The sequence below is a fragment of the Patella vulgata genome, chromosome 6, assembly GCF_932274485.2.
Source record: "Patella vulgata chromosome 6, xgPatVulg1.2, whole genome shotgun sequence".
Lineage (NCBI taxonomy): Eukaryota > Metazoa > Mollusca > Gastropoda > Patellidae > Patella > Patella vulgata.
The window spans coordinates 58,658,230-58,685,550 of record NC_065884.2 but is presented as its reverse complement, the minus strand read 5'-3'; the positions used below and the strand labels follow the sequence as shown (position 1 = coordinate 58,685,550).

Sequence of the window (27,321 nt, the reverse complement as noted above, 5' to 3'; positions counted from 1 at the left end):
TATTTTAAGTTTTTGCCGCTCCGTATACTTATAGCGTACACGTTTCAATTCCATCTTTGAACCATACATGCAACTGAAAATGTTGGCCCCAGTCGTGCAGATTGTTTCCATATTATTGTCTGATAGAAATTCGTCAGAATATGACATTATATCCTTATCTTTATGTATGAGTTTCAGTATAGCTAATATCTTGGGATGAGTTGTCTTCTAACTTGAGATGAGTTGTCTTATTTTGGGTTGAGTTGTCTTTGGGATGAGTTGTCAGGAGAACCACGTCGGAAAATCTGGATGAACTTTTTCGGCCAATACAGGGATCGAACACCCGACCTCCCGGCTAGCGAGCCAACGTCTTCTGACTTCTTACCCACTTTGCCACCGTGACCTCCCGACAAAAATAGTGCGCCTTGTATATCATATATAATGTTAAACTTGTTAATAAAAAAAACCCCTTGAAAACTGTTATTTGTTTTTCCTAGCAAAAACTGTTACTTTTTGTCCGTTACTTTCTTTTACGTTAACCAATATGTCCACATGAAAATTTGGGCGCATAATTAAATGCCCTGAATATATCGCCTTGATTTTCCCGCCGATTTTTCATGCAATGGGCGTGCGCGTGCATTTTGTCGAGGTTACCCAGTGAAGAGATCTGTTACATTGCAGAGTTGCGCGTTAGTGTCTATTTATAGGTTATCAACATTGACACACAAAAAAGTCACATGGCTTGACGGAGACAATAATAGGACAGTTATTGCCTTTATCATATTTTGTAAACCATTCAGCTAAGAGCAAGCAAATATGGCAGCAAATAATGGCTTACGTTACAAAGACAAAGTGACAATTGTGACTGGCGGTTCAAAAGGAATTGGGTTAGGAGTAGTGCAGGTTTTTGGTAAGAACTCTGAATTGTCTTAATTACTTTGTCTTTGGTTTGTTTGGCGTTATGGGGAGCTTGATATATATAGTTCTATCTGGCACTAGCTTAGTACGGTAGCTATCGCGATAAACTATCATATTTTTCTTCAAAACAAGGATTGATTATTGTTGTTTTTATTCAATTCTCTGGACCAAACAATAGTAAATAATAGTATATAATCATATAATTCATGCTATGTCGAAAACGATCAAAGATATGTAGTGCCAATATATACAATAGAATTTTATTCCATGCATCGCAACTCCTTAGTAGAGGACAGCACATAAAAGAAAAGTTTAAAAATTTTGCACTTGTGACTTAATCAGAGCACTCCCGACCAGACAATCAACCAGCAGGGTGTGTGTGTGTGTCTGTGGCACGTTAAACCCAATTTCTTTTCATTTGGTATCGATTCGATAGGATACTGTGCATACACCACACATAACTACACCAGTGGCGGCTGGCGGCGGTGGTTGGAGGGGCAAAGCTGGGACAAAGTCCAAGGTTAAGTGTGCAAAGGCATGAGCTTCGACTAGTGGTAGGTGGGCCTCCCCCAGAAAATTTTTAAAAACAGGCTGCCAGAAATGCAGCTTGGCAGTATTTCAGGCACTGATCGTTGAGATAAAGTGTCAAAAGTACGGACTTGCGCGAACATCCATAAAGCCCACTCACGAGCGCCAAAGTAGGGAGTGCTTACGGAGGGTATGGGTGACCTCCCCCAGAAAATTTTGAAAAATAGACTGCCGGAAATGCTATCTGTGTATTCAGTCAAGCAAGGATCGTCGAGATGAATTGATCTGACCAGATACTGCCATCGCCTCATCACTAGTTTATCCAACCAGAGAACAAAGTGTCAAACGAACGGACTTGCGAACCTCTACGAAGTCCCCTTGGGAGCGTCAAAGTAGCGAACCCTTGTGGGGGGTATTGGGGACCTCCCCAAGAAAATTTTGAAAAATAGACTGTCGGAAATGCTGTCTGGCAGTATTCTGGCACCGATTATCAATATAAATAGAGCTGATCTGATACCGCCTGTTGTCCGATCACTAGTCTATCCGACCCCAGAGAGAAAAGTGTCAAATGAACGGACTTGGGAACCTCAAAGAAGCCCCCGAAAATTTCGAAAATAGACTGCCCGAAATGCAATCTGGCAGTATTTCAGGCACTGATTGTCGAGATAAATAGAACTTACCAGATACTGCCTGTTGCCAAATCACTAGCTTATCTGACCAGAGAGGAAAGTGTCAAATGGACTGCCGGAAATGCAGCGTGGCAGTATTTCAGGTACTGATCGTCGAGATAAAAATAGTTGACCAGATACTGTTCGTCACCAAATCACCAACTTATCCGAACAGACAGGGAGGTGTCAAACGAACGGAGTGAGTGTATCAAGTGAATGTATATTTTCGCCGCGTATGTTGAACCTATACCAAAAAACTTTGAGCATCGTAAAAAGCACTTCTCAAGTGATTCACATGTTATTATTTATAGCAGGATGGACTTGGTAAGAAATCACTCAGCAGGCTCTACTACATGCAAGTCTATGACTGTGGGATTTAATCACTGTAGAAGGTATTGATCACCGAAACGTATCACAAATACTTTTTTTTAATTTTTTTAAATTATTGGGAGGGGGGGGGGAAACGGAGGGCAGACCAGATTAATGGGGGGGGGGCAAATGCCTCCCTCCCCTTGCCCCCCCTTTGGCGCCGCCACTGAACTACACAAGACAATAAAACACAAGCATTGAAAAGCACTATGTTGAATGGATCGAGTGGCGTTCTAGGTAAAGTTTAGGGTAGACCTTGAGTTTGATGCCAGCATCCAAACAAGTGCAACCAATATTGACCAGGAACTGAGCATGAGACCATGGCAACCATCTTGGAATTGTGACATCACATCAAAAATTGAAGTCCATTAATCGATGTGCAATTGTCCAAGGAACAAGCATGCCAAGTTTTGTGTCGACCGTACTTGAATTGGCGGATCCATAAGCTTTTTTTGAAGGAGAGAAGAAGAGAGCTTAGGGAATAGTTCCTGGTCTTAAAACCAAACACAATTCACAACAAACAAACTTAAAACTGTTTAACAGAAGCAGTGATTTTGTTGAAAATTACTCCCAGAAAAACAACTTTTTTTTTCAATGAAGTAGAACTGAAGATCCACACACATTAAAAGTGTCTAAAGTTGGTTATGGTCATGTGATGTTAATAAATGCCAAATTAATAATTAATATAGCATTTAAGGCCCAAAGAAAGACCTACAATAGGCAGACTTTGCTCTTACATAATGCCTATTTAAGTCTTTTTCCCAAAGACATAAGAAGCAAAATTTTAACCAGTGTTCCCAAAGAACAGAAAATCAAATTGGTGTGACGTAAGCATTTATATTTATTGAATTATAAAGAAATTGTGTTTATGGGTTATTAGAGTGAAGCCATATGATGATGATGATGATGATTAATAGTTGGTCTTGTGTCTGCTATTAATAATATATCATGAAATAGACATGTGACATATGGTACACCATATTGTAGATGTAGTACTTTATCATTTGATTAATCATATGTCTAGTCTTTGTCCCCTGAAATACAAGGGAATATAGACACTCTTGAAAGAGGGAGCCAGAGGAGCTGATGGGGTGCTTCCTTCATCATCCAAAGTTTTGACTTTAACATTTGGTGTGTTCAAGGAATATATTTCAATTTAATTAGGAATATATTTCAATTTAATTAGGAATATATTTCAATTTAATTAGGAATATAATTCAATTTAATTAGGAATATAATTCAATTTAATTCAATTAAAGGCAGGATTTTTTCAAGAATAGTAAGGAGAAGACAGCGCGACCAACGCCTACAACTCCTACTGATATTTCTGGTGCCTTATCTTCCATGTAAATCTGTTTCTTATTAATTGCAAAAAGATTTAAAGCCCTGTAATTGATATGCATGCCCAGGCCCCACAGTTTAACACCAGGGACTGTTTGTCGGCCGGAGGCCCCAGCCCCTGGCCGCGTGAGGGGCACCCACTCTAGGGTTGTCTATGCCCTGGGTGTGTGAAATTTTTGAAAACTGAAATGAAATGATGTTTAACGTTCTACTGTTCTGCTCCTATACTGGGCTAATGAAGACTGGCATACGCCAAATTTTTGAAAAGCTAACTGTAAATGGTGCCTTTTAGATTATATCCTGATGTTTCTAGGTTGTGAGCAAATTTAGTGTGTGGTAATCTTAACAGGTCATCCAAAACAACATATATTCATAATTAGAAAGGGCCCCAAACTATGTATTTAGGGGTCCCAGGGTCTGCCGTACTCGAAGACCCCTTCTCTGTCCATCCCTGTTTGACCCTTTGAATCATATGTCAGCTATATATTTAGATATATTTTTGAAGTCACAATGCGGTTGAAGTGTCTGAAGACTGAAACATACTAGAACAGGGTAATTTCGTATCATTTGCTGCCCTGGATTATATTTTTTTGCCAGAAATGATGACGAAAACCCCACAGGATCCCCAGATACAGCAACGGTCTTACATCATCACTAATTTGTATGGATTTGCCTCTCCCCCCATGCCTGTTTTACGTAGTAGTCTTACGTTGGATGGCCGAACATAAATTTATCACATAAATAACTTTATTTATCTGTTTGTAAATTATAGGGTGGGTTGGATGGCCGAATGGTTAGCACGAGCACGCTGTATCATGAGGTCTGTCATTGAGTCAACTTGCGTGGTTTCGAATCCCTGGTTGTACGTGATAAGGAGGAGTAGGGTCGCCTGTCCAACCTCGTGGGTTTTCTCGGGTCCTCCGGTTTCCTCCCACTGCTAAAGACCCCTACGCTCAAGCGAATTATTGAAATAAAATTAAATCATATGTTAGTCCCGAAATGACCTAGTTTGTACCGAGTGGACGTTAAACCCCATTTCTCTCTCTCTCTCGCTCTCTCTCTCTCCCCCCCCCACTCCAATTTGTGGACAAGCCCCTGCTAAAGTATCTAGGTTGACATACACCAAATTGATTGGTGTTTTAAGTTATCACAGTGTGAACATAGTGTCAATTTTTGACCTGTTGACAATTATCATATTAGCTTATCACTTATTATACTAACAGTGATAATGGATTGTTAATATATATATAATTCTTTATAACCTACATGTTCATTATCAAGTGTATATATATATATATATTTAGCCATGAACTAATCACACCTATTGGATATGGTCTAAGACTATTGTTATCTATACTGTTAATGGTTATATATATATTGGGGTACAGGTCCATATTATATAATTACGATAGATCTCAATTTTTGCCCAAAATAATACCTTCTCCAGGGCTTATCAGATTCTTGCACGGAAATATGTTATTTTTGTCTGAAAATGACCCTATTTGCTCTAGAAATGATATCTCTTTTAGGAAGGCTCCCAATTGAAGCCCCTTTCTAATATGCCTGTATTCATGTGGTTAAGCTTTCATCAGTGAAGGAATGGTTCCAGGAGTTTTTGTGCAAAGAACTAGTCATATTAGCATATGTAAACAATTTTGTGATATTCTATCAGTTTACTACACAAATTTCCTAGCAGTTTTCTACACAAATTTCCTAGCAGTTTGCTGAACAAATTTTCTATCACTTAGCTAGACAAATTTTCTAGCAGATTTCTATTCAAATTTTCTGCTCTCTGTACAAATCTGCTATCAGTATTCTACACCAAATTTCTAGCAGTTTTCTAATCAAATTAGCCATCAATTTTCTATGCAAAGTTTCTAGCAGTTTTCTATTCAAAAGAATTTGTTACTTAAAGCGGTATACAAATTCCTACCGGGAATTCTCGTATTTAAGCCCTGGGCTTAATTTCGAATTTGACCATGTCAGTGATGAAACATTTCTTCTGAAATTAAGCCCTGGGCTTAAATTCGAAAAGAGAAAAAAATGACAATCATTTGGGTTCTTTTTATAATTTTAAATGGAATGAACCAAATTCATCAAAAAAAATGGCTTTTAAAACACAATTCTGATACACTGTCACATAAATGTTCTGAAATACAAAAAGAAACTGTCCATAAACTTTAAATTTCAAAGTTCTTTGAACAAATCAGATCTCAAGGCTAGCTTTTACTAGTATGGTGAGCATCTGTTACCCATCAATCTCCTCGTCTGAACTGGAATCCTCAAACGGGTCGTCACTGAGTTGGTCCTCACCTGGCAGTACAATACCGGAATGTGACTGGAGAACATCTTGTAGCCTATAGTTCACATGTGGTTTGAAAATTTAAAAGGGAGACCACTCTAAAATAAATTGTAAATTTAACCCCATGCGCTTAAATTCGAAATTTAACTTATTATTTAGCTCAAGGGCTTAATAGCGGCAGGGCTTAAATACGAGGATTCCCGGTATGCAGAAATTTTGTTAAAAAGTTTGTAGCCGATTAATCTGCTTAAAACACAGATCCTATTTCGTTTCGTTTTTTATAGTTCAAAATTTCGTTTTTCTTGTCTTTACTACACTAGGATCTGGAAGAGTTGTTATATTGCTGGTGTTTTGGTTGTGAAGTGAGGGATAAGTCAATGAAATGGTCTGTTACGGTGATTTCTTGGCGTGCCATGCACAGAACTGTGGGTAAACCACTAGAAACGTCAACGCTGATTGATTAATCAATGTCTAACGTCATAGGATAAAAACAGCTCATATAACCCCTGACACGACCTTCGAGTACAACTGTCAGATCTTCATGTAGTTTAGGCCATCGAAAGTATAAAAAAAAATGAAATGAAATATAGATCTGTATTTTAATCAAATTGGGAGCCGACCAAATGACAAAGGTCATGATGTAGACCTGTGATTCTTGTTGAACATTTTCAAGGTTGATAAATGTGTTATAAGATAAATGGATAGATTTACATATTACTTCAGTTACTGATAACCTAAATCTTCCAATTTTTTACTGTGTTACTACTACAATAAACACTTTTTGCTGTGATAATATTTTATCAGACAAATTTGATCTACATAGATTGGGTATGAAAGACCTATCTTACAAGGGTCTTGCTATAACATGTATGTAGTAAGTGGACTGTGATAGTGAAGCGCTAGCTTTTGCATAATATCATATTAAGCACATATTCTAGAAATAATCTTGAAGAGATCTTTTTTTTATAAACCATATTTAGAAATCATCTGCATAATTGATTAATGACCTTTGAGTCTCTGTAAATAAGGTACTGGCTTGCTAACCAGGTGGTCATGGGTTTGATCCTGGTATTGGCCGAAATAGTATCTATGTTTTTTTTGGCATTGTTTCCCCATGTCGGTGGTGCATTATGGAGGGCGTGGCAAGGAACGATGTCCTATCCTTTGGATGGTACAAAAAAACGATTTCTGTTAAACACATTGGCATTTGAAATAAACGTAGTCTGTATAGCGTAACTGTCTAGGCAAAAATTTACCTTATAGTAGACTGCATGATGTGAGTCAGCCTTCATTAGCCTGATTGGGACTGAAGAGTAAGACGTTAAACTCCATTTCATTTCATATTCTATTAATGATCTGCCAATTCGGAAATGATCAGAATGATTGAATTATTGAGTTTACAATATGTTAAAAGCCATTCTTTTCACCAAGTAACTTATTGCTTACGGTGATGGAGTGAATATAAAATACCTACCTGTATATGGTTTAATGATTTAATTTTTTTTATTCTTCAAATTCTGTTTTATTTTCCTTCACAACAGTAGTATCTGGAAGGGTTATTAAATAAACATGTTCTGTTTGATATCAGAGTTTATGTGTGTTTAGTCACATGTGAGCTGTTGAAAACAAAACAAAATTTGTATATATATATAATATATCCAGAAATATTAGCACAACCGTAAAGCTGCACTACTCTGTTTCACGGTAAACGATGAAAAGATAAAAGGTATGCCGAGACAAACTGATTTCACGATGGTTTAATAACATTTTAACATTTTAAAGTACTTTTCGTCCGTCTTGGGACTATTCATAAATAATGTCATTATATATATATATGTGAAGTTTACACCTTTCAAAATTCACCTACTGGTACATACCGGTAACCCCAAATGTGACCTTTCTACCCAAACAGTCCAATCTATATGAAGTGGATGCCATTAAAAGTACAAAGAAACAGAACAAATTTTTTTTAGATCAGATTATAATGAATTTTAAAGGCACAACAAGCTAGATTTTTCACAAATTTTCGAAAGTCAAAAATACATGTATTACTGTTTTAATATAAAGACTGTGGTAGTTATGTAATTTACATCTGAGTATAAGAAGACCTACATTTAGAATGGTCTGGTGTACACGTACAAAACGGGTAGAACAATATTATTACTATGTTTTCTGAAGGCGATATAGATGGCAGTGTGAAATCTATACAAACTGAGGGAAAGTAATTTGGATTGTGTATGGTCTAACATTAATTCTATCATGTTGGGGCTTTAATTAATTTTTCTTTTCATTGATATATTTCAGTCAAAAATGGAGCCAAAGTTGTATTTTGTGCCAGAAGAGGTAAGTAAAAAATTCATGTAAATATGAGAATTCATTTTTCCTATATTATGGGGAGTTGGGTGGTCAAATGGTGTAATGTGTGTGCTTTAGATCATGAGTCAACAGTGACATGGTTTCGATCCCACACTTGTATCTGCCTAACCTGGTGGGTTTTTTTCGGGTACACCTTTTTCCTCCCACTGCTAAAGAACCCTATGTGTAAACAAATTATTGAAATAAAATTGTACCATATACATGACAAGGAGTAAGTTTGCCTGTCCAATCTCGTTGGTTTTCCTCCCACTGCTAAAGACCCCTACGCGCAAGCGAATTGTTGAAATAAAAAATTAAACCATGTGTTAGTCCCAAAATGACCTAGTTTGTGTTGAGTGGCTGTTAAACCCCATTTGTCTCTCTCCTATTCCGAAATTGGGGATGGGTGTTGCCGATGATTAACACATGTGTGTTGCACCATTAGGTCTGTCATTGAGCCTGGTAGCATGGTATCGATTCCCTGCTTGTGTATAACAAGGAATAGGGTTGTCTGTCCAACCTTGTGAGTTTTCTCCGGGTGCTCTGGTTTCCTTCCACTGTTAAAGACCCCTACGTGCAAGCGAACTTAATTTGTGTTGAATGGACATCAAACCCCATTTCTCTCTAGAAAAGCATTAAGAATAAGACAAATCTAACAGTAATTATTCCATTTGTTTACTTTTAACACATTGAATTTAATAATATGTTTCATCTTATGAACCCTTTAATTGATTTGAAATCTTTTTGATTTTTATTAAAACAAGTGGATGGTAAGAAACATACATAATCTTGTTACTTAAAGCCGCTCATTGTCATTTGCATTTTACAGACAATATCAAATTTTTCTTGACTTAATTCATGGTAAAATTTACTCGTTTTGATTGTTTAACATTTAAATAAGAAAATAAAACCATAATATGAATGGTAGATAATCTTCCGTCGTGGATTCAATCAGAATAAAAAGAGGCCCATCAAAAGATATTACCCAATCACTTAGAGGTGGTACTGGTTGTTTATATCATCTGCAGATGAAGTCAAATTTTTGAAAATTTTCAATTCATCATATCTTTGTAAATACTGAATGGCATTGAAACAATTTGGATGTAGATTAAATTTTGACAATTTTAAAGTTTGCAAGGGATTCCAAAACTCTCAAATGACAATCAGCGGCTGTAGTTATTAATGCATGATGTAGATTAGAAACCATGTTAATGTAGCCTTTGTAATAACAGTATTATCAGATTTTGTTGTAAAGTTATATTCAGTGACAGTCAAAATACTAATTTGCTTATTGAGCAGTTTAGGTCAATTCTTGTTCAGATTGCTAATTTGATCTGGAGTTGACCAATCACAACAAGCAAATCATTGAACACGCTTTATAAATTAATGTCTTTAGTCAAACATACTAATTGCTTTTTACGCAATTTATGTTTATTATATTCTATATTTTCAATTCTTTAGGTTGATTAATAATACCTTTGACTTTCATTAGTCAGTCAAATGTAAAACATTTCATTGAAATTTATATATCGTAGGCTTTGATTGGTAGGTTGATCTGTAATCAATCAATCATTGCCCATGCTCCACTGAAGGGTTCTGTAAAGGAGTATCTTTAGACCAAGATGAAGTGGAGTAAACTGAAGTTTAAAGCTGATTTTAATGTTGTTATAACTTTAATTAGACTGTTGTTTGATCACTTTTGCCCTTTAATTTCATTCATTTCCTTAATGTCTTCTTTCATTAGATTATTTATATCTAGATATCTTTTTCCACTTATTTCCACTAGCTATATATTTTAAGGACATGAACAAGTTTTAAAAAAACAAACCATATATATTTACTTAAAGTCCCAACATGCCAGAATGAATGTTAAATTTAGAGTCATAAGTACTTTCATTAATGAGCATTTTTTAACCAAAAAGTATTCAAATTTGTCAATTCTGGTGACCATTTCAACCTTACATTGGTTTCTATACATTTCGAACAACATTAAAATATTACATCTATTTGACTTTTTAGATATATCTGGTCAGTATAATTATTTCTTGTGTCCTTTGAATGAAATGGGTGCATGTTTGTTAAGATTTTTTCCAGTGCCAGATTTTTGGTTTAGTATTTATTTTAAATTATTTGTAAATAGGGGTACTATAATCTTTTCAGTGCTAAGCCCTCAGGGCCTTTAACAGTCTCAATACGACCCTGCATGAACTCCTGTGAATGTTGTACATATTGTAATATTGCCTGTAAAAAGCTGATCCATGCATTAGGTTACTACAGGAGATTTATGAGTGTCTTATAATACAAAATTACTGGATTAAAGGGCGTGGGATTTGTGGCCTGTGTAAGGGCCCCAAGATAATTTGAGAAATCATACCTATTACTGGTATACCAGGGCTATTCAAACGCCCACATTGCAATATGGTCATACATTGTCATCATTTCCATCTGCCCGTCTGTCATCTACAATTGCCTGTGGATGCTCGAGAGGCTAAAGTTATTATCCGATTGACTATCAGAGTTATTGCCCTTTCGATATTCGCGCATTTCAGACCATAATTTACTGGATTATGGCCCTTGATTGTTAAAAAAATCACAGGTTTTTTTTAGTCTGTTCTCTATCCATCTCTTGCAAAATGTGGGCGTATCGTGCATGACAACCGCTGGTTAGTGTCTTGTGAATGCTTCCATTACTCACAAAAGATTAAAATGCGACAACTTTTGCAGACTACTTGGGCGACTTAGCTATAGTGGGTATATGTTTCATTGCCTGGCCACACTGCCTATAATATCAAGGGAACATCAGACAACAACCAAGCAAAACATGAGCTATTAAATGCTAACTATTTCAAAGTATTCACATCTTCCCATAAAATACATTACACATATTTCTTATGGATCTTCTTGAAAAGGTTATACAGTTATACAGGTACGAAAATCTTTCCAAAAGAAGCAACGAGTAAAATTAGAAGCATGGGTAAATTAATTTTCAGATGATGTCATTTACATGTGGTTGAGTGGTGGCTGATTATTTGGTATGAATGTATATTTTATATTTGTGTTAAAACAGAGGCAGAAGGTAAAGAGGTTGAAGCAGAGATGAATAAATTAGGTCTTGGTGAAGCACTGTTTATACCATGTGATGTATCGAACGAAGAAGAAATAAAGGTATGGTAAGACAGGAAATGAATAAATAAATGTAGGCGCGATTCCAGAGAGGTAGACCGAGGGGTCCAGAACCTCACCTGCTCACACAGAGCATATTTTTCTCCTACATTGTCACTGCTTTGACTTCACTCCACTCTAATCCTATATATGTACATGCATGCACCTAAATGAACAGAAATATTGTCTCAAATCTTCTGATTTTATCAAATTCTCTGGTAATCCCTCAGACTTCATACCAAGCTTGACGATGTCTCCACCCTGGATGCCCACTGCACAAATTCCTAAATTCCTGGACACACCCCTGCAATACCACTAATCAACACAGCATGTTGTTTTTTTATTAGTTTGGGGGATCCCTGATGTTCTACCTTTTTCCTGATCCTCCCACCATCTATATATAGATCAAGACTTTACAAAGATATCTTCCATCTGTCAACCATACAGTTTTTCTTTAGTTAACAGAGGGGGGTTGGATGGCAGAATGGTTAGCGCGTGAATATATTGAAGATTTCATTCAAATTACTTTATAGTAAGCAAAGTTATGAGTATTGGAAGATGTAGCGTAGATTGTTTATTATCGTAACTGTCCTGATTATTCATTTCATTGTTAAATTTTTTAATCGTGCAGGCATTCTAATCCATTTAAATCTCTGCCATCTGATGTTCTAGAGAGTTGATTATAAGACTTGTCATGTTAATAAATGTCTAAATAATAGTTTATATAACATTTGAAGCCTAAATAAAGACGTGCAATATAGCTCTTACATAATGCATCTTTAAATAGAAAAATAAATTAAGAGACTGTTACATCCTTACTAGAAGCCTGTTCAAGCATGGGTACAGTTACACACACTTGTATTCATTAATATGTGTGATTCATATTAATTTTATATGTAAGCTTGACATACTTTAAAAATCTAATATACATGTAATTGTACAGGCCAAACCAATCTGTTGCTAACATAGGACAAAGCCTGTTGAATTTCAACAATTTCAAGCATGGGTAAAGTTAAACACACTTGTATTCATTAGAGTTGTATGTCATCTTCCATTGTGATTCATATTAATTTTATGTGCAAGCTTGACATACTTTAAAAATCTAATATACATGTAATTGTACAGGCCAAACCAATCTGTTGCGAACATAGGACAAACACAAAGCCTGTTGAATTTCAACAATTTCCGTTAATTAATTCTAGAGTTGTTGTCCTTGTTTCACATTGTAGAATCTTGTGAACACTTAAACAACAGTTTGCACATGAAATTTGTATTTATTATTCAGATTAATGAAATGAATAAACCTTTTGAATTTCAACAATCACTGTTTTAACAGTAAATTCATGTTCTTTGTTTTTATACTCCCACATTGAAATGTGGACGTATATTGCCGTCGCCCCCGTCCGTCTGTCGGTCCGTCCGTCCGTCCATCGTCCACAATTTCTTGTGAACGCTCTAACGCCAAAAGTTATCATCCAATTGTTTTAAAATTGATGTATGTTGTTTACATTAGTGAAACAAAGAAGCCTATTGAATTTCAATAATTTCTGTTTATTATGTCTAGAGTTATGGCCCTTGTTTCACTTTATTGAACCTTGTGAACGCTCTAACTCCAAAAGTTATCATCCGATCTTTCTGAAATTCATATGCATTATTTAAATTAGTGAAACGAAGAAGCCTATTGAATTTCAGCAATTTCTGTTTACTACATCTAGAGTTATGGCCCTTGTTTCACTTTATTGAACCTTGTGAACGCTCTAACGTCAAAAGCTATCATCCGATCTTTCTGATATTTATATGCATTATTTAGATTATTGAAACGAAGAAGCCTATTGAATTTCAGCAATTTCCGTTTATTATGTCTAGAGTTATGGCCCTTGTTTCACTTTATTGATCCTTGTGAACGCTCTAACGTCAAAAGTTATCATTCGATCTTTCTGAAAATTATATGCATTATTTAAATTAGTGAGACGAAGAAGCCTATTGAATTTCAGCAATTTCCGTTTATTACGTCTAGAGTTATGGCCCTTGTTTCACTTTATTGATCCTTGTGAACGCTCTAACACCAAAAGTTACCACCCAATCTTTGTGAAATTTATAGGCATGATTTAAATTAGTGAAACGAAAAAGCCTATAGTATTTCAACAATTTACAATAAATACTTCTAGAGTTATTGCCCTTGTTTCACTTTGTTAAATCTTGTGAACACTCTAATGACAACAATTATCATCCGATATGTATGAAATTCATATGCATAATTTAAATTAGTGAAACGAAAAAGCCTATAGTATTTAAGCAATTTACAATAATTACTTCTAGAGTTATTGCCCTTGTTTCACTTTGTTAAATCATGTGAACACTCTAATGACAACAGTTATCATCCGATATGTATGAAATTTATATGCATCATTTAAATTTGTGAAACAGGTCTATTGAATTTCATCAATTTCCGTCAATAATTTCTAGAGTTATGGCGATTGTGAACGTTTCAATGCTAAAAGTGATAATGTGACCTGTATGAAATTTATATGCATTATTTAAATTAGTAAAACAAAGAAGACTGTCAAATTTCAACAATTTCTGTAGATTACTTCCAGAGTTGAGACCCTTGTTTCAGTTTGTAGAACCTTGTAAACCCTCAAACGACAAAATTTATAATCTGATCTGTATGGAACTGTCTTGTAAAGGCCCCCAATTACCTACAAAGGAATAAATATGCGACAACCCTTGTCGACCGCTCGGACGATTTAGCTGCTGTGGGCGTATGTTTTGTTGCCTGGCAACTTATCTTTACTAATTCTGATAACTAGAGAGTTATTGCCCTTGATTATTGTCATAAACCTTTATGGACAGCTTGGACAACTTATCTGCTGTAGACAGATGTTTTCTTTAAAAGAAAAAATCAAAAACTCGTTCAGTTGCCACTCCACTCTAGCTGTTTGTTCTTTTAGAATATGCCGTCTTCATTAGCCCAGTCACTCATTTCATTTCCTAAAATATGAAAACTGGTTTATTTTTGATGATGTTAAATTTCATATTTCAGAATTTAATTGAGAAGACAGTAGCCAAATATGGTAGAATTGATTGCCTTGTCAATAATGCAGGTTATCGTAAGTATAAATAACCGTCTCTTTATATACAGATATAACTGAAACGATGTAAAAGTAGATCAGTTCTTGGTTTTTACCATCTTTATTAGCCCTGTTGGTGCAGAAAAGTAGGATGTTAACCCCATTTCATTTTATTTCAATTAGGGTGTGAAGGAAGTAACTATAATGAGTTGTGATATTTGCTGGTCACATTCCAAGAAGACTTTGTTCTGAACTGGTTATAGCACAAGATATTACCTTGCTTTGACCTTACTGAATGGCGAAGTGGTTTAATGTCTGGCGTAGGCTTGTTATGTATGACAGTCAAGAGTTGGATCCAGAGTTCACACATAACGAGTGGGGTCATAAGGTCACCTGTCTTAACTTTGCAGGATTTGTCAGGTCTCTCCACACTTCAAAATACTAGTGAATTATAAAAATAGAAATATTCAGAAGTCCCAAAATGACCTTGTTAGTGTTGAGTTGTCTCTCCCTCTCTCTCCGTGCAGACAATATCGTTGTCAAAAGGATAAATATCTTGTGCCAATTGTATTTTCATTGATTGTTGTTTTCTGTATAAAACAGCTGATGTAGCAGTGATAAACCAAGAAAAATGTCTGTCATCTGCTTATTTACAATTTGTGTAATTGTATTTTTTCAGATCCTCCTCACATGCCAATAGATGACTTTAGTTCAGCAGATTTTAGAGAATTATTAAATGTTAATCTTGTTAGTTACTTTATAGCATCAAAAGTAAGTATACACACATACACAGTAGAGAAGTCTGATTAAAATACAGATCTATATTTTTGTCCCCCGCCTTTTGAAGAAAGCAGGGGACTATTAAAATGGGTTCGTCCGTCTGCCTGTCTGTCCGTCCGTCCGTCACACTTTTAGGGACACAATAACTCTCCTAATTGCGCTAGAATGTTGAAACTTGGTGTGGGTGTTTACTAGGTTGATACCTTGATGAAGTTCGAAGATGAGCATTTTCTGCTTAGGGTAAGCAGAGATAAACAGCTTGATTGGTTGATGCTTTGGGACACGATAACTTTAGTTCTAATTAAACATACATTATGCAAGAGCTAAATCTGCCTATTGTAGGTCTTTCTTTAGGCCTGAAATGTTATATAAACTATTAATTAGACATTAACTAATGTATCCAGACCATAATCAACTCTTGATGCCAACGCTAGCCTGCTATAATTGCTGGATTGCCTTTACATTATCTAGTTTTTAACTATTATAGTAAGAACTGCCAACTCGTTACCGAATCTCCCATAATGTATCTTTAAGTGAGAGTGATGAAACTCTGAGTATATATTCATTATATCATTACCTTGACTAAGTTCGATCATGAGAATTTTCTGCTTAGGCTAAGAAGCAATAAGTAATTTGATTGGTCAAGACTTTGGAACATAACAATTAAGGTAGAATGTTTAAACTTGATGTAGATGTTCATTAGGTGAATGTCTTGACTGAGTTCAATGATTAACATTTTGAGCTAAAGCTAAGCAGAGCTAAGAAATTTCATTGGTCGATGCTTTGGGACAAGATAACTTTGATTCTATCTGATAGAGAGTGATGAAACTTAGTGTATAGTTGATAATCTGTTTGATTGCTTGATACTTTTGAAAAAAAGTAAATGTGCGATTAATTAATATGTTTCGGCGGGGGCCATCAGCCTCACTGTTGGCTTGTTTATACTTTTAATGGCCTCCATTACATGAAGATTTGACGAGTTGAAGTGTGGAGGTCGTGTCAGGAGTCATACAAGCTGGTTTTTTGGCTTAATGACGACAGCTATTTGATTAACCAAACAGCGTCAGTGTTTTAAGTGGGTATTCGGAAATACAACTCTTGCTTTGATTAAATTGATTTGTTTTCTATTGCTGCAAATGTTAACCAACAGTTCTGAGTGCCAGAAAATAAAAACTTGACTCAATAAACCATTTGATTGGCTAATCCCTCACATCAACCAGAACGTGGGTTATTTATCATATCTTCCCGATCGTGGAGCAATGAATACAAGTAAATGAAATTTTGAACTGTAATAAATGGAATGAAATAGGATCTGTGTTTTAATCAAATTGACAGTGGAGTCACACTACTGTTCAAATCACTGTTTTATAAATGCAACAGGTTTATAAATATATAAGTAGAGAGGCCCTCGGAATGATACAATTTTTTTTTATATTGGTTGTTTATGTTGTGGGGCCTATACAAGCAAGTAGTTGCAAATTTGTCAGATCTGATCTTTATCCAAACTAATATTTGAATATAAATCCTATTAAATGGAAACGTTAATCTCCATGCAGTGCTTTAAGCCATTTTTCTTGTATCTTGTATTTGGCCGAATCAGTTGGCACCGAAATTCGCCTAATGTGTACAGTGTCATTCGGCTGAATGATTCGCCCGAATGAAACATGTTTGATATGTTCGCCTATATTGTTTGAGATGCAATCGACTGGTGAATCGGTTTTAGGATTCGCTTGATGTGTCCACTGATTGATTTGACTAGACTTAAGATCAGTCAAATATCTTATCACATTATCAGATATAACTCTCATTCTGCACTCAGAGAACTAGATCTCTGTCCTGAATGGCTGCCATATTGAAAAAGTAGAGTACTTTTTTTATGCGATTCTTATATATTTTCAATTTCATTACACATGAAAATGAAAGAATAAATACTTCTTAGAATTCTCAAAGTATACTTAGTTTTACACATGAAAATGAAAGAATAAATACTTCTCAGAATTCTCAAAGTATACTTAGTTTTCTAGTCAAAATGGGAATTAAGATATTGGTTAACTAGCTTTAATTGTGTCTGTTCTTACTGAACAGTAGACAGAGAGCATAAGTTTTGTATGATATAAAGTCTGTGTGTTTTATCTTATTTATTTTGTTACAGTATGCCTTACCATATCTTAGAAAGGTTGAAGGTAATATAATCAATATGTCTAGCTTGGTTGGTCAGATTGGTCAGTTTGGAGCAGTTACTTATGTTGCCACAAAGGTAAGATCATTTAAATAACTTTATTCTACTGTATTTAGTTTTAGTTTTAAGAGTTTAGCACCATAGTAGTTGTATGAACCCATGATGGGGACAGGTTTCGCTAGTTAGTTCTCACCGAATTATTTGCCAGACAGCCTAATTTATCGATGACAGCATTCTGATAGGGAAACCATTCAGCATGCACCATACTAATTTCTTGTTCATGACTCGTCACTGATGTCTTGTTTGTGTTGGTATATCGTGAAAGAGAACTCTCCATCACCTTTATGATTACTTGGTGGGTTTATTTAAGCGATGACCGATACACAGACTGGTGTATACAGACATCTAAATAATGGCCATCCAAGTGCTTAAACAGTCTTCTTTTGAAGAATAAAGCATATGGTATATGTATTTGGAAATAAATGTTATCAGGCTACTGCTTACTCCTATTACGAGTTATTCTACGTGCATGTCAATGTGCATACAGGACCTCGTTTTTTTGTCCCATCTCAACGTAAGCCATTACCAGGCCCTCCGTTCTGCACCACTGACAAGGAGAACCATGCTTGGGAAATCCTGATGACCATTCTAGGCCAACACTAGATCGAAACTGAGACAGCAAGGTTAGAATGCCACTGAGCCACCACGGGTCGCATACACTGATTGTCTATATAGTATAGATAATAGAACCCTGTATGTTTTTGGTGTATTTATTACAATTGTATGGATAGTTTTTTTGTTTAGATCTCTTCTACAAGATCAATAAATTCTTTGTTTTTTTTCAGGGTGGAATAAGTGCTATGACAAGAGCTTTATCAATAGATGAAGCTAAATATAATGTTCGAGTTAATTCGTAAGATCATTTTACCTTATATCTCTTATATTCTTGTGGATTTATAGAATTACAAGGAATAAATAATATCCAAGTTGTTTGCTAATATATGAGTTAGAGCCTTTACAAAGTGTAATATTGCCAATGGGTGGTACATCATATGGGATTTCAGGCACTCTATATAAGGGCATTCATTATAACATTACATTACTTAGTCCAAACTTACGTCTACTGTTAGATAACGATATCTAGAGGTCACAATTTTTATCCAGTTTATATGAAACTTGAAATATATATTTATAACCCAAAGATCTTGGTTCCTTTCGATATTCATGCATATCGGACAGCAACTTCCTGGATTATGGCCCCTGATTGTACAAAAAAAAACGTGTTTTAAGCTTGTGGTCCCCCTAGAGGTCACAATTTTTATCCGATTTGAAAAAAAACGTTCAAATATATCACCATGGCTGCTCTATGTACGCAAATAGTGTAAAAGTGTGTTATACCAAGGTTGTGGACCCTTTAGAGGTGACAATTTTTATCCGATCTCGATGAATCTTAAAATATATCTTTATATCCAAAAGTTCTCGGTTCCTTTCGATATTTGTGCATATTGGACACTAACTTCCTGGATTATGGCCCCCGATTGTACCAAAAAGTGCATTTTTTTTTTCACCTTGTTTTCTGTCCATCTATTGCAAAATGTGGGCGTATCTTGCATGGCAACGGCTTGTAACGTTATATTATTAAATTGTGCTGGTGTTCTAATCCAATTAAAATAATGGCTATCTAATGGTCAATAACATTTGAAGCCAGAAAAAAGACTTGCAATAGGCATATTCAGCTCTTATATAATGCAATTTTGTTTGTAATGTGTAGACTGTTGAATGTTTTTATAGGTTATATAAATGTATTTATTTTCTTTAAATATTTGTTTACCAGAGTGTCTCCAGGAAATGTTTGGACTCCCATGTGGGATTCTGGTGCTCAAGCCACACCAAATCCTGAGAAAACCATTGAAAATGGCGCCAATAGTCAGGTTAGATTTGATAATTTATTGAACAAGAAAGAATCTACCATATCAAAGTAAACCCAAGTTCTTAGCTATTAATTGACATTTGATACACATGGGCTTAATTATAATGCTGATGTAGGAGTCAACTGGAATAGTTAGACCTATGAAATAGATAGACCCCTTCACCATGCGATACACCTGTCAGGATTTATGAGGACTCCCTGCTCATACTAAAACCTTGCTTAATAAAAAATAATACTTAAAGATACATTATGGGAGATTAGATAAAGAACTGGCAGTTCTCACTATAATAATAGCAATCTGATTAAAACACAGATCCTATTTCGTTTCGTTTTTTATAGTTCAAAATTTATTTCGTTTTACTTGTCTTTACTAGACTAGGATCTGGAAGAGAGAGAGAGAGAGAAATGAGGTTTGACGTCCACTCGACACAAACTAGGTCATTTCGGGACTAACATATGGTTCAATCTTATTTCCATAATTTGATTGCGCGTAGGGGTCTTTAGCAGTAGGAGGAAACCGGAGGACCCGGAGAAAACCCACGAGGTTGGACAGGCGACCCTACTCCTTGTCACGTACAACCGGGGATTCGAAACCACGCCAGTTGACTCAATGACAGACTTAATGATACAGCGCGCACTTGCTAACCACTAAGCCATCCAACCCCCCTAGGATCTGGAAGAATTGTTATCATTGACGTGTTCTGGATGATGTGACGGTTTAGGCAATGAAATGGTCTGTTACAGCGAGCTTTTTGCGTGTGGTGCACAGAACTGTGGGTAATCCACTAGAAACATCAATGCTGATTGGTTAATCAAATTTCTGGCGTCATGGGGTCAAAAGCCGCTCGTATGACCTCTAATGCAACCTATCACTACAACCGGTCAGATCTTCAGTTAGTGTAGGCCTTTGAAAGTATAAAAAAAAACCCAAACGAAATATAGATCTGTATTTTAATCTGATTGCTATAAATAGTTAAAAACTAGATAATGTAAAGAGAAATTGCTAAAAATTTCAGTCAAATTGATCCACTCTAAACCGAGAATTGGGTGATTGAATTTTAGGTCATCATTACTAAAGTCAGTATGATAAACAACATAGTATTGATTATCCATTTTCATACGCCCACATTTTCATGTGGACGTCGCCCCTGTCTGTCCACAATTGTTTGTGGACACTCTACAGGTCACAATTTATATCTGATTTCAACGAAACTTGAGATATAGGTTTATCTCCCTATTGGCATGTAACGGACCGTAACTTCATGGATTATGACCCCTAATAATCATGTCTTTCCTGAATTATGGCCCCTGATTGTACGAAAAATCGCGTTTTTAGCTTTGGTTCCTCAAGAGGTCACAATTATTATCTGATTCAAAAAAACGTTCGAATATGTCATCGTAATTACACCGTATTGTTGGTTGAGTTTGAATTTCATGACAATCGGACCAAAACTGGCAGACAAAATTGCCACCCTCCATACGCAAATAGTGTAAACATCTGGTATATCAAGGTTGTGGACCCTACAGAGGTCAGAATTTTGATCCGATTTTGATGAAACTTGACATGCATGTTTATAACCCAAAGATCTTGGGTGCTTTCGATATTCGCGCATATCAGATCGTAACTTCCTGAATTATGTCCCCTGATTGTACGAAAAATCTTGTTTTTAGCTTGTAGTCCCTCTAGAGGTCACTATTATTAACTGATTTAAAAAACTGTTCGAATATATCACCGTTACACTGCAATGTTGGTTGATTTTGAATTTTGTGAAAATCTGACGAAAACTGCCAGACTACACAAATAGTGTAAACATCTGGTATATCAAAGTTGTGTTCCCTCTAGAGGCCATAGTTTTGATCCGATTTTGATGAAACTTTAAATTTATGAACGTAACTTCCTGGATCATGGCAAATGATTACACGAAAAATCACGTTTTTAGCTTCTGGACCTTTAGAGGTCACATTTATTTTCCGATTTTAAAAAATGTTTATACGTATCACCGTTGCACCCTAAAGACGGTTGAGTTTGCATTTCGTGAAAATCGAACCGAAGCTGCCTGACAAAATAGCCGCTCCTTGTACGCAAATAGTGTAAAAGATTGTGGACCCACTAGAAGTGACAATTTTGATCAAATTTTGATGAAAAATAAAATATATGTTTATGTCCCAAAGTAGTCGGTTCCTTTCGCTGTTTGCTGGATTATGCCCCATAATTTACGAAAAATCGCATTATTAGCATGTGGATCCACTAGAGGTCACAATTTTTATCTAATTTAAAAAAACGTTTAAATATATTACCGTTACACCATAATGATGGTTAAGTTTCAATTTAAAACAGCCGCAAATAGTGTAAAAGTGTGTAATACCAAGGTTGTGAACCGTCTAGAAGTCACATTTTTTATCTGATTTTGATGAAACTTAAAATATGTTTATATCCCAAAGATCTAGGCTCCTGTAGATATTCACGCATATCAGACCATAACTTCCTGGATTATGGCCCCTGAATGCACGAAAAATCACTTCATTTTTTGAGCTTGTTCTCTGTCCATCTCTTGCAAAATGTGGGACGTATCATGTATGGCAACCGCTTGTTTCGACAAGGTATTTAACCAATTTCTTTACTTGTTTTTCACTTTCAAATTACTTTTTTTTTAAACAGTTAATGGGACGGTATGGCACTCTGGAAGAGAGTGGTACAGCTTGTCTATTTTTAGCAGCAGATGCTACTTTTTGTACTGGTATTGACCTAAATCTTTCTGGTGGAGCAGAACTCAACTATGGCATCAAAACAATGCGAGGGGAAAAGGAACTACCATTTTAATAATAGGGTTCAATCTCTCAGATATTGATCAGTATTTTAAACTAAATAATGCGTGAAGTCTTTAATGACATTGTTTTCTTAATTGCTGAGGACAAAGATTGAAGCAAATTTTAGGAGCACAAAGGTTACTTTTTAATAGAAATTGTTAGGGTAAATGTTATTTGTTATTTTTGATTTGAATCCAAGTGATAATGTAAATTATTAGATACTGTATGATGGTGTGTATGCATGCTCTATGTTTTGTCTATATTTGAGCTTTGGATCAGGCAACTTATATACAGCAAGTATACAAGTATTGTTTGTTAAAGTCTTCCTTTTAATAATATTATAAAGTTTATATTATATATTTTGAATATACAGATATTTTTATGCAACAGAATTTTGGAATGATAATATTTATAAAGTCATGCATCTAAAACACAGAATACCTTAAACTGTAATTCGGGTATCATTTACTCTTGATTTAAAATCACCAAAATTCATCTAATTTGTTTTTGTGTCCAGTTTAAAGCTGACCATTCAATTTTGATAACGAGTGTCCAATTTACAAGCGTTTAATTTCTCGATCACTATTAAAAAAATAAACAACCCAATTGATTATTGATGTATAATGATTAATTTTTGAACAGTAGTCAGGAAATTAAATACTTATAAATTGAACACTCATTATCAAAATTAATCAGTCAGTTAGCTGGACACAAGTACAAATTAGATGAATTTTGGTGATTTTAAATGATTTTTACGAATTTTTAAACAAAGATTTGATATTAAACGAATGTGAAAGAAATTAGTGCTAGATACACAAGATTAAATGATACACTGGTTACAGTATTATGGATTATAGCAAAGCCTGGAAATAAGGTACAAATTCAGACTCTTTCATGCACTAATTTTCTAGTGCCTGCCATTTTGCCAGTCACAGATTTTTCTATTTTATATAATTGTTTTTATATAGTTAATACTTGTTGGGCAGTAAAGTAAAAACAGTAAAGTACCACTTTTGCAATGATTATTTCCAGGTCTGATTAGAGCATTGTGTTTTGAATGAAGTTCATTGTCTTTTGTTAGTTTAAAGGTGACAAGTCGCTAACTCAATGATATATCATCCACAGTCTTGAACATTGCAAACACAACTTCTTTGTCAATTTAAATCAACATTGATGTTGTTAGCTTACCATGAAAAGATGGGCTTCTGATATCCAATATTTAAGACAAAAGCCAAACCATTCAGTTTGGACTCTTCGAATATTTCGCTGAACATAACTGATTAGAAATTACAGTAAAAACAGAAACGATTGAATGTAATCAGTTTATATACATTCATATTACATTATTCTATGCATTCTGACCTATTTGTGTCCCATTTCTAGTTGCTATAGAATCGCAATTTAGCACCTTTAAACTGACTTTAATATTGTTTTGTCTTGTTTAACACACAGGCTTTATAGTCATCATCAAAAATTATGTAAATAACTTTATTTATCTGTTTGTAATTTATAGGGTGGGTTAGATGGCCGAATGGTTAGCACGTGCGCGCTGTATCATAAGGCCTGTCATTGAGTCAACTGGCGTGGTTTCGAATCCCCGGTTGTACGTGACAAGGAGTAGGGTCGCCTGTTCAACCTCGTTGGTTATCTCCAGGTCCTCCTGTTTCCTCCCATTGCTAAAGACCCCTACACGCAAGCGTATTATTGAAATAAAATTAAACCACATGTTAGTCCCGAAATGACTTAGTTTGTGTCGAGTGGACATAAAACCCCATTTCTCTCTCTCTCTCCTTGAATTATAATATAGCTTCAATTTTATAATATTAACTTTGTTAATCATTGTTGTGTGTGTGTGTGTTTTGGCTGTTAATTTTTAAAATTAAATTCGTATATTTTTTAATTTGCATGAATCTTTATTTATATCTATGTATTTTATCTAGTCAATTTTGAGCAAATTATTTAGGAATCATATTTATTATACTGTCCATTTAAATTCAATATTCACTTATAAATTGATCCTATATTGCCATTATTTAAATTAGGCTGTCAACATTGATTCTGGTCATGGTTTTATTTTGTTACTGGGTTATGCCCCTTAGTCCAAAAACATCAAAAATTTGGGGATGCTCGATTGTCAGTCTGGAACGATCCGAATTGAGTAGGATGGAATTCAGTCCTGTCACAGTTATGTCAGTCCCGACAACGGAGGCAGTGTGTGTAGAATCGTGACGTAATTAAACACAACGAAATATGTTTCAGCTATCATGGTTGGTTGAGATATTATCTTATGTATTTGACGCATGTGTTGTTGCACGAAATCCCCCTTTTCACTTGATTGTCACTTTTTTTTTGGGATTGAGAAAATTCCATTCCAGAACGTTATGGAGTATCCCCATTGTGTAAGGTCAAATTCCTTGGATAACTTTGGTCTGTTATTTATTGTTGTAAAAAAAAAAAATTAATATTAAAAGATTTTACTTCGTTTATTTATTCTTTGTTCACAGGCCGTGGGTCTGGCAACTTAAATGTTGCCCAGATTTTCGGGTGTGACAAAAAACTGTGGACCACCCATTGGCATTTGATGAAGAATAGGCCAAAATGTTGCTGCCTGTGCAAAATTCTTCTCCATAACATGTGACCACAGCATAAAAATAACATTATGTCATGATCTCAAAATGACCTGGTTAAAAATGAATTATAATTTATTTATGCAGTGTAACAAAACTGGATGTTTAACAGTGCCGACTGGCCACATGCTTTTTGTAGGGTGTGAGGCTTTTTAAACTTATCATCGTTTCAAAAGAAGTTCTGTAAACATTAAAACTATCTAGATGTGGTTTGGTGAACATTTTCAGAAAGTTTGGGGTGTAAATGAGTGGCAATTTACAAATTAGATATCTGATATCTTTATGTGTTCAATGCTATTTTAATGGATAATGTAATTATTATATAGGGGGTATGGGTGGTCTTGAGTGTCACACTTGAGGCTTCAAGCTCTAGCTGGCCAGTCACCTCTGGCTTGCAGTCTTGGTTTCCGTCCATGAAGTGAGCATATGTGGCTTGGAAAAGGGGCGCCTTCTCAACTGCATGGGTTTACTCAGGGTACTCTGGTTTCCTCCTACAGAGGAAAGGCCCCTGGGCGTGCACTTAGATAAAGATAATAAAAAAGAAGACGAACTTGTCTGTGATATCACCTCGGTGGAAGCGAGGCCTACATATATGTACCGGTAATAGAAAGAAAAATATTATTATTTATTTTCTTGGTTATTCTCATGATATTTACATACAAAGTATTTGTACTGAGAAGCGCTGTAACAAGGAATGAAGACTAAATTTATAGTTTTGTTCTGCTTCCAAATAAGACGAAAACAAGGTGGTCTGATTTCTACATTTCTACACAAGTTGTGTCCCTTCCCTACAACAGCTGAGCACCCAAGACGATTTATGCTCAAAAGGGTTAAAGAGAGAGAGAGAGATGGGGTTTAACATCTACTCGAAACAAACTAGGTCATTTCGGGACTAACATATGGTTTAATTTTATTTCAATAATTGGCTTGCGCGTAGGGGTCTTTAGCAGTGGGAGGACCCGGAGAAAAACCATGAGGTTGGACAAGGTACCCTACTCCTTGTCACGTACAACCGAGGATTCGAAACCACGCCAGTTGACTCAATGACAGGCTTTATGAAAATGATACAGGGCACACATGCTAACCATTCGGCCATCCAACACCCCAAAGGGTTAAAAATTTCAACCCAAAATGACATATTTGATACTAAGAATGTTCACATTATAAGGGGAACTATTGACGGATTTGGCGTAATCGTGCTTTCGCGTGGGAAAGATATATATAGGCCTATAATAAATTAATAAATAAATTTGCAAAAGAAGAATTATGTGGAAGGGACGCAACTCCATGTAATAATGGACCATTGACAAAAAAATCATACGGCCCACCACATTTAATGAAAGAAAATGATAGGAACTCACAATCTGTTTCACAGAATTACGAGTCTCGTATAATATCTCTGTCATAGATGACTGCCTTAACACGTGCTGTCACAGCACGCGGTGTGAATCATTGGCTGAGTGGCGCGTGCATTGTTTACATAAGACATAACTGCTTCGGAGAGAATGCTGCATTTTAGTCATTTTAATACCCATTTACACAAAATCGGAAATAATTTTTACCTACAAATACGTCAAACGCCTTTATTTATTTTTCCAATATATACAAAAAATGTTTTAGAATTTAATTTGTCGCAGGAAAAAAGTTAATATTTCTAGCTCATTAAGTCGCATCAATGTCATCCTTATCAGTGATTGTCGCGGCCAAGCAAATATTCACTGCGGATCAGTGTGAGGAGCTCATTCATTAATAAGTATCATGTTAGTATTAAATGAGTATTTCAAGTGCAGGAGGACCGCACCGCACATAAAAACCGAACAGAAAACCGGAGGCACAACTCAACACGGGCAGCCATGCATGGCTATTGTATTAATGTATTTTATGAATAATTAAGTACCACAAGTATATCAAATTACAGAACTATACAATATGTGATCAGATCAAGTAAACAAATCCTTTAAACAGTAGGATGTTAAACCACCCAACCATTCAGATCCTGTTGGTAATAAATCTGTTTTCAAACCATTGCACAATCGCAATTCAACGGGGGATGTCAAAGAACACATGGGTACGTAACACTTTATAAATACTTTTTGGCGTGGTAATCTTTCATTTTTTATTAATAAAACGAATTAAATTCATGCGTACGAAATAATTGCTCAAATGTATGGGTGTTAAAATAATTAGGTCATCTACTATGCTTTTGGTCAAATGTTTTAAAGAAAGGTTAAAATTGGGTCTGGTTTACCTGGCTTCATATTAGAATACCCCTGTGAATCGATTTAACATACTGCGCATGCGCAG

At 35.5% G+C, this 27,321-nt stretch overlaps 1 protein-coding gene across 1 annotated transcript; it reads left to right on the top strand.

Annotated features, from left to right (window-relative positions):
* The first annotated feature begins 668 nt into the window (after nucleotides 1-668).
* LOC126824447 (17-beta-hydroxysteroid dehydrogenase 14) lies at nucleotides 669-24,876 on the top strand. Its single transcript, XM_050553679.2, has 9 exons — nucleotides 669-889; nucleotides 8,410-8,448; nucleotides 11,528-11,625; nucleotides 14,666-14,732; nucleotides 15,373-15,464; nucleotides 17,626-17,730; nucleotides 18,498-18,565; nucleotides 19,487-19,583; nucleotides 22,242-24,876. Exons 1-9 carry the CDS (start codon nucleotides 796-798, stop codon nucleotides 22,401-22,403), a joined length of 822 nt encoding a protein of 273 aa, XP_050409636.1. The 5' UTR covers nucleotides 669-795; the 3' UTR covers nucleotides 22,404-24,876.
* The last annotated feature ends 2,445 nt before the right edge of the window (nucleotides 24,877-27,321 follow it).

What these genes read in the sequence shown, in the direction of transcription:
- LOC126824447 (XM_050553679.2), top strand. Translation starts at nt 796, where the DNA reads ATGGCAGCAAATAATGGCTTACGTTACAAAGACAAAGTGACAATTGTG. An exon ending in TGTATTTTGTGCCAGAAGAG is followed by an intron (nt 8,449 to 11,527) that starts GTAAGTAAAAAA and finishes GTGTTAAAACAG; the next exon opens with AGGCAGAAGGTAAAGAGGTT. An exon ending in CGAACGAAGAAGAAATAAAG is followed by an intron (nt 11,626 to 14,665) that starts GTATGGTAAGAC and finishes TTCATATTTCAG; the next exon opens with AATTTAATTGAGAAGACAGT.